Genomic DNA, 19,410 nt, shown 5'->3' on the forward strand with positions numbered 1-19,410 from the left:
TAAATAGTAAATAATCATCATGCCCTACTTTTAATGAACTTACCTGTTATGTATATGTGTCTTTATGTAAAAAATAAAATCTAATAACTGTTCAACATGAACTGAATGGGAAGTTTGTATCATTATCATTGCCATCACCTAAGTTTTCATCATGTAGAACATCATGTGCAAGGCTTATATTGAAGTGGATAGCCTATCCTAAGTGAAGTGAAAGTTGCTCAGTCATTTCTGACTCTTTGTGACCCCATGGACTATACAGTCCGTGGAACTGTCCAGTCCAGAATACCGGAGTGGGTAGCCTTTCCCTTCTTCAAGGAATCTTCCCAACTGTGGTATCAAACCCAGGTCTCCCACATTGCAGGCAGATTCTTTACCAGCTGAAACATAAGGGAAGCCTAAGAATACTGGAGTGGGTAGCCTATCCCTTCTCTAGTGGATCTTCCCAACCCAGGAGTCGAATCCGGGTCTCTTGCATTGCAGGCAGATTCTTTACCAACTGAGTTATCAGGGAAGCCTGGATAGCCTATCCTAACACAGACATAAAGTGAGTGCAATATAAAATTAATGGTGTGTTAGTTTTCCTAGTGTTCTGTATTGTTTTCAGTCATATTACTATACAATATGTCTGTTTCACTCATAATTGGAGGAAGCATGTATCAGCCTATCATCACAGGTGTTTTTTTTAAAAATGTAGCAATGTTTATAGTTCTATAATCAGAATATGACTGTAATACCATATGATATAAAAATTATAACAATTCTTCCATTAGTGTGTACCTAGGGTACCATGAAGCAATCATATTGCAACCATAGCAATCATGGTTCTTCTTCATTATCAGTGCATGAATTATTATACCTTTAAAGAAATATGAATCTTATTCACATTATCTTTTCATTTTTGATGTCTAGTGTTGGCAATATGTATAAAATCTACAGTATTTTGTATCTTATAAGATAATATTGATGTAGGCACTGGCAGGCAATTCATCTTGTGAATAGACAATGTAGTCTTATGATAACAATAAAGTAAAGTACTGTGAATATATTTTCTCTTCCTTTTGATTTTCGTAATAATGTTTTTCTTTATCTAGCCTACTTTATTGTAACAATACAGTATATAATGCATATATCATACAAAACACGTGTAAAGGCTCTAGTCAGCAGTAGGCTATTAGTAGTTAACTTTGGCGACAATCAAAAGTTATATATAGATTTTAAACTATGCCCCTAACCCCCACATTGCTTGAGGATCAACTATATATTATAGTCAGGAAATCAGGGAGGAGATTTCAAGTCCTTCTCTCATGGAAAGGAAACTAAAATATGTAATTTTTTAGAATGGAAAAATAAAAGAAACCTTTGACATTATACATTAATGGCAAGGTTATAAGGAAAATTAGGCCACATATAGTATTATTTTTCAATTCAATTTCTCTGTGGCCAGTCTAGAGTTTATTTAAAATTCCATGTTGATGTATCTCTTTCTCAAATCTAAATAGGTATCAGTTTCTACCTTTCCCTGTTACAATTATTCTGTGATTGTTGCTGCTGCTGCTGCTGCTAAGTTGCTTCAGTCACTTCTGATTCTGTGAGACCCTATAGACGGCAGCCCACCAGGCCCCCCTGTCCCTGGGATTCTCCAGGCAAGAACACTGGAGTGGGTTGCCATTTCCTTCTCCAATCTGTGATTGTTAAAGCTTAAAAATATTACATTGAGAATGTTAGGACATTCTCCAAGTCATCAAGTACTGAAACTACCAGAAATAAATTTATGTAAGAATCATTAAGAAATGCCACCTGATAATAGCGCAATACAAAGCTAAGATAAAACAGTCTAATATTCTACAACTAGAGAAAATATTATTGCAGATAATTTAGAGGCACAAAGTATAAGACATTTTCCACTAAAGTGTCACTAGGAAATTAATAGAACAGCAAGAAAATAGGATTTAGTGAGAGAATGAGTGAGAGTTTAGGGACAAGAATAAAACCTCAGTGAGACTTAGAAAACCACAATGATAAAAACACAATTTTCAATAAAGATTTTGCAGTCTTAAATATGTTAAAACACACTATGAAATTTTATACAGCAAAATTTATAGAAACCATAATGTGAAAACCATATCAAGAGAAAGAAATTGTATTCACTTATTTTAGTGTATGAAAAATTAAGTAGAAGAAAAATAAGCTAGAATATAAAAGATTTAAAGAATTAATGTTTAGATCAAATTAATAAAAATATAACTCTATTCTTAGAAGGAAAAATATCTTATTTTACAAGGCTTATGAAATTTTTTAAAATGAGCATTTATTATCAGAAACAAATTCAATAAATTTTAAGAAATAGAAGTAAATCAGACAAAATTATCTGATCATCATATAATACACCTGTAATTTTGAAGATTAAACCACTCTTCTGCTTGTAAATATAATAATAAAGTACTTTTTAATCTTAATTCTAGTGGGAATAAAGCTAGACTTTAAGAACTTCTACAAAATAAAAGTACATACTTGTCAGGATATATGGAATATAAATTAAACTTTGCTTATGAGAAAACATCATAACTTTGTAAACTTTTATGCACATCATAACTTTGTAAACTTTTATGCACATCATAACTTTGTAAACTTTTATGCAAAGTGTCCCAGAACTCTCAGTGTAATAATATCTTTAACAATTGCAGAAATATAAATAGTGTAAAATTTGAAAAAATCATTGAAATTTTAGTTATTTTAACATATATTAATTTTATTAATCCTGAGTAATAAATTTTTGTTTGTTACTACTAGTTTGCCATCTTTAGTTAGAGGGACTGAGCCAAAAATATATCTTAAAATGTTCAAAATTTATAAAATTATATTCAATGAAAACCCAATTTACAAAATTACAAGAAATATACCTAAACTTTCAGATAGCATTTTGTTTGTAGCATTTATATTTCTAAAATAGTTAAAAACTAAAACTATTCTGAGACTTTTGAGATATCTGTATTTACATTCAGTAATTAAAAAAATAAACATAGTTTTTTAACAATATGTACTAGACATGGTATTTTACAACTTCTTGCTGATTTACTGCATTACTCAACTCTTGCAGTTCTATTGGGGTCAAATGACTAGTTCTAGTCAATGACTCGTGAGTGTACGGGACTGTATAATTTCCATACGATGCAGTTAAGCTTGGTGAGCATCTCTATTTTGGTTTTGTTTTAGTTAGCTTTTTGTTTATTTGGTTTTGCTTGTTTTCCTGCCCTAGTGGCCTTTTATATTATGACTCTGGAGAAGATGGAAGGAGATTCACCTCCCATGATTTTATGTGAACAAAAAACCTTACTGAGTTAGGTCACTGGATTTTAGGATCTGTTGCTGCAGCATAGCTTATCCTGACTATCTCTGGTTTCTCTTCAGATCGTATAAATCTTTCACCTTGCCTTACTAATACAACCTCAAACTCAGGAAGTTACAAATAATAAAACAAACGTAAGGAAAAAAGAAAATCAAATTAATGTTTAAATTTAGAAGAAAGAAAATAGTGTAATTTGAAAATTCAATAATTAGGTTCTTGAAAGAATAGCTAAAATTGCTAATCTATTAACTGATCTAATTAAAAAAAAAAAAAAAAAAAAACCATTGAAAGCACAGTACCAAAAAGGAGAATTGGAAAATAATCATACATGCTAAAGAAAGTATAAGACTAGAGAAACTATCTATGAAGAGTAATAGAAATGAATTTAAAACCTATATTAATAAAATTTAACTTTTTTAAAAAATATAAATTTCCAAAATCAATTCAGGAAAGGAAAATATAAGCAATATGTTTTATAAAGATTTTTTTTAATCAATATATAACTCCTTTCACTATTCCACCAAAAATTTCAAGTCCAGATGAAAAATTCTACCAGATATTTAAGGAACATTGTTACTACTGTCATTTCATCTCCTCCAGAGAATTGGAAAGGAGTAATAACTCTTAAGCAATAAAATGTTGATTTTTCCAACTCCCAAAGTTAGTACCTTCCATACACAACAATTATAAACTGTCTCTCTGATGACCATGATTACCATTATTCTAGATAAAATATGAGCAAATCCAGCAATACGTTAAAGGACTGCTGCTGCTGCTGCTGCTGCTGCTAAGTCACTTCAGTCGTGTCTGACTCTGTGCGACCCCATAGACGGCAGCCCACCATGTTCCCCCATCCCTGGGATTCTCCAGGCAAGAACACTGGAGTGGGTTGCCATTTTCTTCTCCAATGCATGAAAGTGAAAAGTGAAAGTGAAGTCACTCAGCCGTGTCTGACCCTCAGCGACCCCATGGACTGCAGCCTACCAGGCTCCTCCGTCCATGGGATTTTCCAGGCAAGAGTACTGGAGTGGGGTGCCATTGCCTTCTCTGGCCTTAAAGGACTAATTCACCATAAAAAAAGTCCTCCTTTGATATATCTGTTACAATCAGTGATCCTGTATTCCTGCATTGATCATTATCATCCAAAGTCCATAGTTTACATTAGAGTTCACTCTTGATGTTGTACAAACTACGAATTTTGACAACTGTTTCATGATATGAGCTACCATAGTATCATAGTTTCACTGCCCTAAAAATCCTCTGAGCTGTCTGTCATCTCTCCTTCCTTCCATCTGATCTTCTTACTGTCTCCATAGTTGTGCCTTTTCCATAAAGTCATATAAATACAAATAGTATGTAGCCTTCTTAAATAAGCTTCTTTCACTTAGTATCATTCATTTAGGTTTCCCTCATGTCTTTTAATAGCTTGTTAGTTCATTTCCTTTTGGCACCGAAGAGATCCTATTTTCAGGTTGTGCCACAGCTTTTTAATTCATTCAACCTACTGAAAAGTGACTTGGTTACTTTCAGGTTTTAACAGTTATGAGTAAAGAGGCTATAAACATCGGTATATAAGTTTTTGTATGGATATAAGTTTTCAACTCATTTGGGTAAATACCAAGGAGTGTAACTGCTGAATCATATGGTAAGAGTATGTTTGGTTTCTTAAGAAACTGCCATATTGCCTTCCAAAATATCTATATAATTTTGCATCCCCCACTAGAAATGAATGAGAAATTTTTATTGCTCCATATCCTGACCAGTATTTGAGTATATCAGCATTTTGAATTCCATCACTCTAATAGGTTTATAGTAGTGTTGTTGTTTTAGTTTGCATTTCCCTAATGGCATGTGATGTGGATCATTGTTTCATATGCTATTTGCCACTACATTGTTTTCAATATCTAAATGTTGCAAGCAACCTATATAGACCATAAGTAAAGTTAAGGAGAAACATTATGGTATATCCACATAGTAGAAAGCCTTGCAGCAATAATAATGAATGGGAATCACTATAATACACTCACATTGATGTTTTCTTATAATTAAGTGTTGAATAAAAATTCAATGAACTTAATAGTGGCCATAGTATGTCATATTGTTTAAATAAAAGAAAATTAAAAATGGTATATTTTTTCTATAATAATAATATTTCTAGAAGGATTCATAAGAAACTATTGTCAGTATTTGTTTTTGAAAGGGGAGACGGAAGGCTAGAAAAAAAGTGGGAAGGTGTCATACTTGTACAGTCTTCTTTCATGACGGTCTATCTTTCCAGGAGAGGTGATAGGTTGGTGCTGATCCATAACCTTACACTCTCTATTCCTTGGAAAAAGCAACATACATTTTCAAGTCATGTCTCAGGGTAGAGTTAAGAATTAAGGATGGCATATATATGGAATTTAGAAAGATGGTAACGATAACCCTGTATGTAAGACAGCAAAAGAGACACAGATGTATTGAACAATCTTTTGAACTCTGTGGGAGAGGGAGAGGGTGGGATGACATGGGAGAAGGGCACTGAAACATGTAAATTATCATATGTGAAATGAATCACCAGTCCAGGTTTAATGCATGATACAGGGTGCTCGGGGCTGGTGCACTGGGATGATCAGACGAAAGGGATGGGGAGGGAGGTGGGAGGGGGCTTCAGGATGGGGAACACATGTACACCCATGGCAGATTCAAGTCAATGTATGGCAAAACAAATACAATATTGTAAAGTAAAATAAATAAACAGAAAAAAAGAAAAGAATTAAGGATGAAGGAGTCTTTAGCAAAGGAATATAACAAGACTGACTCTGACAGTGGCTCCGTAAACATCATCCTTTGTTCTTATCCTCTAGTGTAATAAAGCTCCACTTGTGGGCTTGTGTGAATGGCAAAGAACACATTTATTTTTAGGTTTTTATTTTTTTTCTTCCTCACATTGTTGTATCAGTAAACAACAACAACAAAAAAAATGATGAATTTAATCCATGTTAAAAATCAGTTTGAATAATTAGAAACAAAATTATCCTACAATGGAAAACTGATTTTGTTATAATTTTATGATGAGTGGTATATGAAGAATTTGTAAGTACAGCACTTTTTTTGTCCTTCAATAACTGACCATATGGATACTTCTGTTTATTTCTGATGAAATAATATGGTGAGCTGTCCATTGTCTATGTGCTCTGAAACTAGTCATATATATTTATGTGTAGCTTCTTATAACCCCTGTATTCTTTTAATTTCTCCTGGTGGCAATTTTAAACACTTTGCTGTATACTTACTCCCGCCTACTCATACTCCTGTACCTAAAGAAATAAATAACCCTTCATTTTGCCCAGAAGCACTATTCAGCTGTTGAACCTGTAACTACCTACATCCTGTGGGACCTTGGTCACTTTTTTTTGCTTATACCTTCAATTTCTTTCTCTACACCAATTTTTCTTTCTCTTTGAAAATATACCTAGCACAGTAGGTTCAAAAACACTTGATTTTATCAGCTTTTCATGTTTTCTTCCTTCCCTTTGCTAAATTATCTTGTGTAATGTACCTTGATGTATTTCTCTCATTTATTCCTTCACCTTTTGCTGTCTAATATCCTCTGCCTGCCTTTGATGGAAATTGCTGTTTCAGTGGTTACCAGGAATGATTTCTCAGTCCATTTTTTTTTCTCAGTCTTGTGTTCTGCTCTGCCATTCAATAACTATGTTAATTCACATAAATGCTAAACCTCTCTATGGTTCAATTTTCTGATCTGTAAAATAGAGATGATAATAATAATGGTAACACTAGAATGTACAAAAAGTGCCTAGAACTTAAAATGAGCTCAATAAACAATACCTTTGACTATTAATACAGCACAGTAATTTCTTTCTCTGCAATTCTTGACCTTTCTCTTCAACACATGTCCTTTCCTGGAAACTTTTCATTATGAAATCTCATGTTGAATTGTCCTCTCTCTACCCACCATTTAGATTTCTATTTTTATTTCACCTTCCCTTGACCTTTTTCCCTTTGCCAATCCCTTATATTTAATTCAAAAATATCCATTGAGAACACTTTCCCCGTGGTCAGTGGTTAAGACTCTGCCCTCCCAATGCAGGGGACATAGGTTCAATTCCTGGTCAGGGAACTGTGGTAAAAAATAATGATAATTAAATAATTAGAAAAATATCTATTGAATACATAATTCGAGACAATGCATACATTTTTCTCTTTATTTATTTACTTATTTTATTTTGCTCCTTATCATCTTTCTGCAAGTTGTCCATAGCAAACTCTTCTGTTCCTGAAGTTTCAACCATCACCATCAGGTAAATGGCTGCCAAATTTCTGCCACAGATATTTACCCAACTCTTCAAATCCATTTTTTTTTTCTTTGCTGTGCTCAATATTCCACTGCCTCTCCAAATCAATATATTTTTTCTCTCTTATATCTGTTAGAGATGTCTTCATTCTCTTAAACATTTGGTTTTAAAGGAGAAACAACCTTTTAACACTTCTAGTGTATAGTGACTTTCTAGGTGCTACTGCTGATACCTCTACACTTTCTCTAACATCACCCATTCTATTTTTTCCATGCACACATCAGAGCTTAAGGTTAAGCCTATACTATTTCTCACTCAGAACTTTGTGTTGTCTACTGTTTTCATCCCTGACATCTATTATCTTCAATCCATTCTACTCACATCTTCAGCTATCTCTTACTTCATAAACTGGGACATGCACACAGACTTTGTCAAAATTTTTCAATATCAATTTTTTTGTCAAAAAATCTGCTGTAATCAAACATTTTTTGAGGTTATTGAGCTCCTTGAATTAGCAATCAACACTTTATGAACTGTGACTTCAAACTAGCTTATTACTGCTTCAGGAGGAAGTTCTACCCTTTTTCTACCTATGCATTTATATAGGATCTGTATCTCACATGTGGGTAAATTCAACAAATAAAATTAAAACTGCATATACTCATAATTATCATTGAAAATTATCCATAAAACTCAGTATATATGTTTCTGATGAAAATTAACACATAAAACTCTATCGTGAAGAAAATAATATTTAGCATGAAATAAAAATTATGGCATCCAGTCCCATCACTTCATGGCAAATATATGGGAAAACAATGGAAACAGTTGACAGACTTTATTTTTGGGGGCTCCAAAATCACTGCAGATGGTGATTGCAGCCATGAAATTAAAAGATGCTTGCTCCTTGGAAGAAAAGCTATGACCAACCTAGACAGCATATTAAAAAGCAAACACATTACTTTGCCAACAAAGGTCCATCTAGTCAAAGCTATGATTTTTCCAGTAGTCATGTATGAATGTGCGAGTTGAACTATAAAGAAGGCTGAGTGCCAAAGAATTGATGCTTTTGAACTGTAGTGTTGCAGAAGACTCTTGAGAGTCCCTTGGATTGCAAGGAGATCCAACCAGTCTATCCTAAAGGAAATCAGTCCTAAATATTCATTGGAAGGACTGATGCTGAAGCTGAAATTCTAATACTTTGGCCTCCTGATGTGAAGAACTGACTCTTTGAAAAGACCCTGATTCTGGAAAAGATTGAAGGCAGGAAGAGAAGGGAACAACAGCAGATGAGATGGCATCAATGACTCAATGGACATGAGTTTGAGTAAGCTTCAGGAGTTGGTGATGGACAGGGAGGCCTGGCGTGCTGCAGTCCATGGGGTTGCAAAGAGTCGGACACAACTGAGCGACTGAACTGAACTGAGAAGTTAAATATAGAGAATATAATTTTATAGTGGATTCACACAGAAATAGAAGAGATCAAATTAAGAAGGAGTTGACTTGGTTTCAGTATCTATGCCCTGACACATTCCCATTCGATAGCAGAAATAAACACCATATTATTAAACTGTTTTCTCTCTCTTTTTCCTCTTACTTGCTTTTTCTTTTGCAGAGGATATATTTTTGAATGTTAAGGCTGTACACATAAGACAGCTGTTTATATGAAATGCCTTTTTTCTTGTGTCCATATCTAATATTCACTGCCACTCTTCAAAATCTCTTCCCAAATAACATCTTAGTAAAGCTTTTTTCTGAGCCTTTCAATCACACATATTTTCTAGCTCTCTGAAATTCCGTAGCACTCTGTGATGGTTATATGGCTTTTATCTTATCCTTTTTTTATAGAACATTTGTCGGTACTAGACTTATTGCTCCACAAGGTCAGGGATTTTTCTTTATTTTTTTCTACAGTGTTCAGTAGCTAGACAGGTACAAAGTACTCAATAAATATTTGCTGAATTGAAATGAAGTCAAATGTTGTTAAATAAATATGTATGTTTTATGGAGTATAAAAATTACAGAAAAATTGCATTTCAAAAACCAATATTCAAAAACTAATATTTTTAAATAAATCCATTTGAATTTTTTCAAAGTACCCATATTCTTGACATTAACTGCCAGTTGTATCCCAGAACAGAAATTGTTCTGTTATAGCCTGTTGTCTCTCATTAAGACAAAAGAAAGTTAAGCAGTTTACAAATGAATAAATCTCTCTCACTTTTTTTTTTTTTTTAAATAGCCAAAACAGTTTAGCAGAGACAAGCAAAATCTGGAAGTGATAGTATGAATTCAGGAAAGCAGCACAGATTCTAATAACTCCTAGGAACTCTTCGTTTTCCTATACCTGTTGATTTTGTACTGACTTTTAACCTAAACAATGTATCTCAAGGATACACAAATCAAAATAGTCCTTACAATGTCCTGAGTGTATGAGAGAGAGCAAATGTGATTTAAGTGATTATAGTAGCTTCCATAATACCAGTAGCTGACTTTTGCTATTATCTGCTTGTTGTCATTGCTATTGTTGCTCAGCCATTATTCTTTTTGCTCAAAGGACGAAACTACAGTTTCCACAATAGTCCTGCATCTTTATTAATCAGTTTGAAAATATTATGTAAAGCTCAATTTGATAATAAACACTGAATTTTTCTAGCACATGATATCTCTTTAAAGAAGAATTAGTAAAGACAGTTTGAACTTGGTTGACTTGGTTATTTGAATTTATTTGTGCACAGGTTTTTTTTAAGTTATTTTTAAAGCTTTTGTTTTTTTAGATATTGTGGATATTTATAATTTATAACACATTTTAATATTATTAGTCTTTATTTTTTTGAATTTTTTGAATTTTTTTTAATTTTTATTTTTACTTTATTTTACTTTACAATACTGTATTGGTTTTGCCACACATTGACATGAATCCACCATGGATGTTTTAAAAATATTAACTTGATCTGAGTTTCAGCTTTCTTATATATAAAGGAGGGAGCTTAAACAAGAATAGTTGTAATATTGAAGTTTTTTTATTGTCACATCTAGTGATTTGACTATGTAAGGATTTGTCCCGCTGTAAATCGAGTAAAAATGAACAATCTTTCAGCATATTTACTACGGTCATTTGCTTTTCAGTTTTACCCAACTGATGGTCATGAAATAGAAATTTAACTTATCATACCTGGAGTATCCTCTTACCTTCCTTTTGTATAAAAATTAAAACTAAACAAGAAAGGGAAAAGCAATTGTTCCAAACATCCCCTGCAAAATACCTGGGAAGAAAGAGCTATTGAAACTTGTAGATTTTATCTGAGCTGTTTATTCATATTTATTCATATCTCTTGTAACATAGCAAAAGTAACTAGATTATAAACTCCTTGGGGACAGGGAATGTGTCTTATGCCTTTTTTTATATTACCTAAAGTCTCTTGGAAAATATAAGGCACAGGGTAACCTCTGTATCTGTAGAAACTACCAGGCTTTGTGGCACGTTACATGTCTCATATTTACCATTTTAAAATGAGCTAGTATTTTTTGAAAAATTATACAGAAATATAGTGGAAGGGAAAATAAAGTAACACAAAAGGTTTTGATGAAAAATCAATCTGTCTCCTACTCCCATGTACCTTAAGACTTCCCCACCAGAGGCAATCAGTTTTCATTATTTCCTGTGTAGCCCAGTGTTCTTGCCTGGAGAATCCCAGGGACGGGGGAGCCTGGTGGGCTGCCGTCTGTGGGGTCACACAGAGTCGGACACGACTGACACGACTTAGCAGCCGCAGCAGCAGCAACCCTCCAGAAAAAATTCAAGTAGAGACAAGCCTATATATGTGTTTATATTGACATATGTATGGAAATATTGTCACACATATTGCTAAACAGATAGTTGTAACATAAAAGAATATCTACAGCATACTCACTTGTTGTTCCTTTATATTAATATGATAGGAGGATTGTTTTATTTTAACTTGTGGAGAATTAACTCATTGTTTTTCACTCAAGTATATAATTTCAATGTATGGATGCATTGTAATTGATGTTGCCAGTCTTGCAGTCTGAATTTTACTTGTTTCCGGACTTTTGCTAATATAGACAAAGCAGCAATACACATCCTCATTTATGTATTTTTGTACATTTAGGCATAATATACCAATGGAAAAATATTCTAAAATTAGAATTACAGTGGTGAAGTGTTGATATATTTTTCATTACTAGTTTTATAATATTGCCTTACAAAGAGATGATCCTAATCTGTAGCCCCTTTAACACTGGAGTTGTTTTTCCTACCCTTGTCAAATTTATCTATGTGTTATACAGCTTTTTAATCTTAATCCAAGAGAGGAAAAATGCTATCAAATTGTTGTTTTTATTTTTTTTAATTGAAAGATGTTTTTAACTCCATATGTTGGTAAGCCTTTATCGATTCATTATAAACCTTGCACTTATATACTGGTTTACTGATTTTTATCATACTGATTTATATGAACCTTTTATATTTCAAAGTAATGTATCTTTTTTTGTCAAATAGAATGATTTCTTTTTCTGTTTTATTGACTTTATTTTGACTTTATAGATGAATTTTATAGTTCAATGTGGACAGTATTTAAGTTTATCAACTTGTCTTTTATGCTCTCTGTGTTTGTATAATGACCATTTCAGGGTTTTGTTTTAATAACTATTTTATTCTAGAATGTTTTGCTTTCATCATTTCTGTTTTAAAACACTTCTTTGATCTGTCTTTAATTTATTTTGGTGTAAATATTGAGTGAAGATTCAGCCTTTTATTTTTCTCCAGGTGGCCCATCAATAATCCTAACAGCATTAATTTTGTAATTATTTATTCTCTACTATTTTGAATTGTCAATTTTTGTATATTAAAACCACATACCTAGTGACTTTACTTCTGATGTCACTATGCTATTTAATTATTGATACATAGTTATATTCCATTATGACAAAATTTAACTAATGTTACTTTTAAAACATTTCTAAATATTTGGCATATATAGTTCCTACTCAGAAACTGTCTGTGTTTTTTAGAAGATGCCTCATAATATTTGCAGTTTTATTTTCTTAAGTTTAGGATAAGTTCATGGGATTAAAATAATATAATTAAAAATGGGATGAGATTAATTTGAGAAAAAATAATACTTTTCTATTAATATATTTATCTCTGAAATCAAACTATGTCTGTATTCAAGGCTTCTTTTGAGTTTTTTAAAATAAACTTTTGATGTTTTTCATACAAATAATATACAGTTCTTATAGTTTAACCCAAAATACTTTGTTTTGCGGTAGATTTCTTGGCTGACCTTCTTTTCTGTTGTCTTTATATATATGGGACCTATTGACTTTTCTGTAGAGTTTTTGAAGCTATCTACATTCTTAAAAATTCTCAGTTTCTTATAGTTCTAACTTAGTTTTACTGACATAATTATGCAATTATATAAACTTCATATAATGATACTATTTTCTAGTTTTATGCCTAAGTCTTTCTACTATCTAATTGTACTACATAATATTTCCAGGTAATATAAAATATTAACATTGTTTTAGTTATGGTATTATGTAAAGATTTATAATATTCCTCCATTTATAATCAAAGTCATTATTGAAATATTCATCCATTCTTTTTTAAGAATATTATGATAAATAAATAACATTGAATATTAGAGAATATTTTTATATTACATGCGGAACTGATCATTTATGTTTTCCTCTTATTTGACATATAGCATGGAAAATTGTTACCACATTTCTATAAGTGAAACGTCTCTTCACCAGTATTCAAGTACATTAAAACTCAATAGGCTTAAGTTTGAAGAAAACCTTTAAATACATAATGACAATTCAGTTCAGTTCAGTTTAGTTGCTCAGTTGTGTCCGACTCTTTGCGACCCCATGAATCGCAGCACGCCAGGCCTCCCTGTCCATCACAAACTCACGGAGTTCACTCAAACTCACGTCCATCGAGTTGGTGATGCCATCCAGCCATCTCATCCTCGGTCATCCCCTTCTCCGCCTGCCCCCAATCCCTCCTAGCATCAGAGTTTTTTCCAATGAGTCAACTCTTCGCATGAGGTGGCCAAAGTACTGGAGTTTCAGCTTTAGCATCATTCCTTCCAAAGAACACCCAGGGCTGATCTCCTTTAGAATGAACTGGTTGGATCTCCTTGCAGTCCAAGGGACTCTCAAGAGTCTTCTCCAACACCAGTTCAAAAGCATCAATTCTTCGGCACTCAGCTTTCTTCACAGTCCAACTCTCACATCCATACATGACCACTGGAAAAACCATAGCCTTGGCTAGACGGACCTTTGTTGGCAAAGTAATGTCTCTGCTTTTCAATATGCTGTCTAGGTTGGCCATAACTTTCCTTCCAAAGAGTAAGCGTCTTTTAATTTCATGAGTCACCATCTGCAGTGATCTTGGAGCCCCCAAAAATAATGTTTGACACTGTTTCCACTGTTTCCCCATCTATTTCCCGTGAAGTGATGGGACCAGATTCCATGATCTTCGTTTTCTGAAGCTTTAAGCCAACTTTTTCACTTTCCCCTTGCACTTTCATCAAGAGGCTCTTTAGTTCTTCTTTACTTTCTGCCATAAGGGTGGTATCATCTGCATATCTGAGGTTATTGATATTTCTCCCAGAAATCTTGGTTCCAGCTTATGCTTCCTCCAGCCCAGCGTTTCTCATGGTGTATGCTGCATATAAGTTAAATAAGTGGGGTGACAATATACAGCCTTAAAGTACTCCTTTTCCTATTTGGAACCAGTCTGTTGTTCCATGTCCAGTTCTAACTGTTGCTTCCTGACCTGCATCCCGTTTTCTCAAGAGGCAGGTCAGGTGTTCTGGTATTCCCATCTCTCTCAGAATTTTCCACAGTTTATTGTGATCCACACAGTCAAAGGCTTTGGCATAGTCAATAAAGCAGAAACAGATGTTTTTCTGGAACTCTCTTGCTTTTTCCATGATCCAGCGGATGTTGGCAATTTGGTCGCTGGTTCTTCTGCCTTTTCTAAAACCAGCTTGAACATCTGGAAGTTCATGGTTCATATATTGCTGAAGCCTGGCTTGGAGAACTTTGAGCATTACTTTACTAGCATGTGAGATGAGTGCAATTGTGCGGTAGTTTGAGCATTCTTTGGCATTGACGTTCTTTGGGATTGGAATGAAAACTGACCTTTTCCACTTCTGTGGCCACTGCTGAGTTTTCCAAATTTGCTGGCATATTGAGTGCAGCACTTTCACAGCATCATCTTTCAGGATTTGAAGTAGCTCTACTGGAATTCCATCACCTCCACTAGCTTTGTTCATAGTGATGCTTTCTAAGGCCCGCTTGACTTCTTATTCCAGGATGTCTGGCTCTAGGTGAGTGATCACACCATTGTGATTATCTTGGTCATGAACATCTTTTTTGTACAGTTCTTCTTTGTATTCTTGCCACCTCTTCTTAATATCTTCTGCTTCTGTTAGGTCCATACCATTTCTGTCCTCTTTCGAGCCCATCTTTGCATGAAGTGTTCCCTTGATATCTCTAATTTTCTTGAAGAGATCTCTAGTCTTTCCCATTCTGTTGTTTTCTTCTCTTTCTTGGATTGATCACTGAGGAAGGCTTTCTTATCTCTTCTTGCTATTCTTTGGAACTCTGCATTCAGATGCTTATATCTTTCCTGTTCTCCTTTGCTTCTCACCTCTCTTCTTTTCACAGCTATTTGTAAGGCCTCCCCAGACAGCCATTTTGCTTTTTTCATTTCTTTTCCATGAAGATGGACTTGATCCCTGTCTCCTGGACAATGTCATGAACCTCTGTCCATACTTCATCATGCACTCTATCTATCAGAACAGTCCCTTAAATCTATTTCTCACTTCTACTGTATAATCACAAGTGATTTGATTTAGGTCATACCTTAATGGTCTAGTGGTTTCCCCTACTTTTTTCAATTTAAGTCTGAATTTTACAATATAATATTTTTCCATTTCCTTTTAATTGCCCCACTCATTTTATGAGATGTTGGTATGTAATCAGCCAATAACTAGTATTTACCCTTTTAGGTAGATTTTTTATTCCCATTATACCTTAATATTATATAATTAAGAAAACATAATTTTAATTTGATGAAAAGTTAAATATTCTGCAAAGGAATACTTTTCAATAAAGCAATTTACAATGACAAAAATATTGCTCTCCAGTAATTTCACATTTGCTTTTGAAACATTCTGGCTAAATAATAATTTGTTTTTCTTTTAAAGTCAATAAAGAAAACATATTTCCTTAAATTTTGTCTGTATATATCGTAACTACTAAAATGTTTAGTAATATTTTATATTCTTCTGTGAAAGGGCATGTACATAGTCTGAATATGAGAAGTTGAAATTTTAAGGTTATGAATGTAAAAAGAGAGACATTGTCATCTTAAAAAATAAGCATTTACTTAATTTTAGAGCTCCAGAAGACACTGATAGCATTTATATAAATTTAGGACTCCGAAAGGGACTTATACTACTGTAAAATGTATTTTAAAATTTGCTCTTAAAAGTATTGTAATTAGACTTTTAATTAGTTATACTTTTTTTTTTTAATAGAGTAAGTCAATAACTTGAAACTAAACAAAGCATCAAGGCTTTCATGCTAAGAACACTGTTAACAATCAGGACAAGTACTACTCAAATTTCTTTGTGAAAATGAGCTGTCAAACTATCACTATATAGATTTCTTGTTAATAGCAATTTGTTCTGCTCTGACTGAAGACAATGATTACTTGTTATTACCATGGCTTAATTGCAAAAATCAAATGCATGTTGTTTCTATTTTCTTAAGGGAGATGCATCAGCAAAGCCTGGGTCTGTGATGGAGATATTGATTGTGAAGATCAATCAGATGAAGATGATTGTGACAATTTCTTGTGTGGACCACCCAAGTACCCTTGTGCTAATGACACCTCAGTCTGCCTGCAGCCAGAGAAACTCTGCAATGGGAGACGGGATTGTCCTGACGGGTCTGATGAAGGCGACCTCTGTGGTATTGTACATTTCACTGCCTTGCTTCTCTCTGGAGACTAGACCCTTTTAGTGTACTCCTTGATACTCTCTAGAAGCATTAGCTCCTTCCAGTCATTCCTTTTAAATGTAAATTTTAGCATGAACCCTACTTATATTTTGCAGGTATGGTATATTTATTTGAAAATGTAAATATGATCATAAATTTCTAAAAATGAAGCAGATAACTTTAACGTTCATCCAGCTAACCTAACAGTTGTATAGCTGTGTTCCTCATTTGGGTTTCCCTGGTGACTCAGAGGGTAAAGAATCTGCCTGTAGTACAGGAGACATGGGTTCAACCCCTGGGTCCCGAAGATCCCCTGGAGGAGGAAATGGTTACTGACTCTAGTATTCTTGCCTGGAGAATTCCGTGGTTAGGGGATAGACAAGCCTGGCAAGCTACAGTCTATGAGTTTGTGAAGAGTCGGAAATGACTGAGTTACTAACACTTTTTTCACGTAAGATCTCTGAATATTCAATGTTGTTTCCACAACTGAACTGATTATTTTTTCGTCAGTGAGTCACTCGGAACAGAAGATTCCTGTTATTACTAAAGGAGATTACTGTTATTGCTAAACCCTGAGATGAAGTTTACTGCCATCCAACAGATTTTGTCTGGCCTTCTGATCATTATACTAGAGAAACCATTTTTAGAAAGGTAAAAGGAAGAAACTGGATAATGAAGTGAAAGTATTAGTCACTCAGTCTATTATTCAATTTTATATGATTTTCTCAGAAGTTTTTAGTTCTCATGCAGTAGCTTTCTTGAGAATGCTTTCTCTAGTTAAAATGAGTTCAATCTGATAGCTTTTGAGCTTTAAAATAACTTGCCACTAGCCATCTCCTTGTGCCACCAGCACATATAAAGCAATTACATTTCCTTCTCTGTGGCGAGATCAGAGATTTAACAAGGAGATTTTAAAAAATATGTTTTCCAGACAATACTGAAGGTGACATCAGTAGAGTAATGAAGAGTTTACAGAATGATAAGAACAATAATGAGATGACTTGAGGCAGTAAGAAAATGACTTTAGGAAATTATGAAGCTACCTGATTGGAAATAGGAAGACAACTACATTTAAGTCCACAGTTATCATATTTTTATCTGAATTGAGCATTAATAGCATACTGAGTGATATAAAAAGACATATTATTTTTAAACTTTGTGCAATAAAATATCTTCCAAACAATCTGTGATTCTATAGAATAACCTTGAAACAGTAAATACAATAGCCTCCATTCAGCATTGCTAACATTTAAACAAGCAAAAGCTTTAAAAATTAAACAAAAAAATTGCAATTAAGGGATGACAGAGTTAGTTTACATGTATTCACTTCTTTTTCTTCCAGCTTGTTCTCCCTGATAAAGTAGTTTGGTGGATGGAAAGATCTCTTACCTTAAAGTATATGAAAATTGCTCATGTAGTTTCTAAAAGAAGGAAACTATCGGCAGTATTAAAATTAAAAGTGTGCAATCATAGGAAAAAATGTGATTTTTGACAGGTTTGAATTCTCTTCTTCAATTATTTTGATTAAATCACCCAGAAAGGTGGCTCAATTTCTGGAATTGTCAGTTTCTCCATAAAAAAAAAATGGACATAATGATGTCTGTCAGGAAATCATGGTAATAATATCTGATGTATTTCAGGTATTGAAATAAATTAGTGGTTTTCTACCTTTTTTTCACCTTTTGGGGTAAGTGAAGGAAACAAAAGAAAATAAAGAGAAAATCTGTCATTAGAAAAATGAAAAGAATCATAAGAAAATGCAACTTTATTTTCCTATCTTCTGCTCCTTCAATTGGGAAAATAAAAAAAGGAAAGGGAATTTCTTCTGAATTTATTTCTCTACTTCAAGATTGAAACTCAGCTCTTGCTTTTCAAACTACTGTACTCATTGGCCAAGAAACCTTGGTCAATGATTTTTAATAATTATAGACAGTATAAAAGATCTCTAAAGCTGGGTTTGAAAGTACCAGAGAAGATAAAAAGACATTTTTATCCTGATTGTAGCACTGTGGCATATTGAACTCATACACTCTGTCCTTTATGAGATGAAGTTGAGGAAGAACTGGAACACTGAAAAACGAAAACAAGCACTGGTCAAGGAATTGAATTGCAGAAGGCTCTTCTTTCTCCTAAAAGAGATAAGAAGTGCTTGTATGTGCTCCTCTGTACCATCAGTTACGTAGGTGGTAATCTTGTTTTAACTCATGGAACACTTATTTTACTTTTGAAGAATATGAGTCCTAGATAGTTGCTATAATTATTAGTGGCTTAATTCAGACAGATTAACTAGGGGGCATCCACAGGATTATACAGTATCAATCTATTACCATAGCAGAATAGACAGTGACTCATCAAATTATTTAACCACCATTTTCTAGAAAAATTTGATCTAATCACATAAATACTGAAATAGGTGAAATACAAAGCACTATAAACATTTTGTACGATGTTTTAGTTCTCCACAATTTTGTTTGGTATCATTCATTTATCAGCAATATTGGTACCTGTAGAGAAAAGACATTTTGTTCTGTTTTCAAGTTTTTTTTTTCCCCTATCAATCCTAGGTTAGGTCCTGTCCAGCCAGACAAGGGTGTTGGTTTGAGTGCTGCAGCAATGGGCATCATGAGTCATTTACCCAGTGGACATGAAAAATATACCAAGTGAATTAACTTTAAATCATTGACATGAGTAAGTTAGTAGCTAAGAAGTGGCTTTTAGAAAGAG

At 33.5% G+C, this 19,410-nt stretch overlaps 1 protein-coding gene across 1 annotated transcript in view; it reads left to right on the top strand.

Annotated features, from left to right (window-relative positions):
- The window catches only part of LRP1B (LDL receptor related protein 1B), a 1,834,206-nt gene that overhangs the window by 1,018,870 nt on the left and 795,926 nt on the right, over window positions 1–19,410 (top strand). Inside the window, exon 22 of the mRNA XM_052653145.1 lies at window positions 16,459–16,659. Coding sequence (XP_052509105.1) covers window positions 16,459–16,659 — 201 coding nt within the window. The remainder of the gene's footprint in view (window positions 1–16,458; window positions 16,660–19,410) is intronic.

This window comes from Budorcas taxicolor, chromosome 2, assembly GCF_023091745.1.
Source record: "Budorcas taxicolor isolate Tak-1 chromosome 2, Takin1.1, whole genome shotgun sequence".
NCBI lineage: Eukaryota > Metazoa > Chordata > Mammalia > Artiodactyla > Bovidae > Budorcas > Budorcas taxicolor.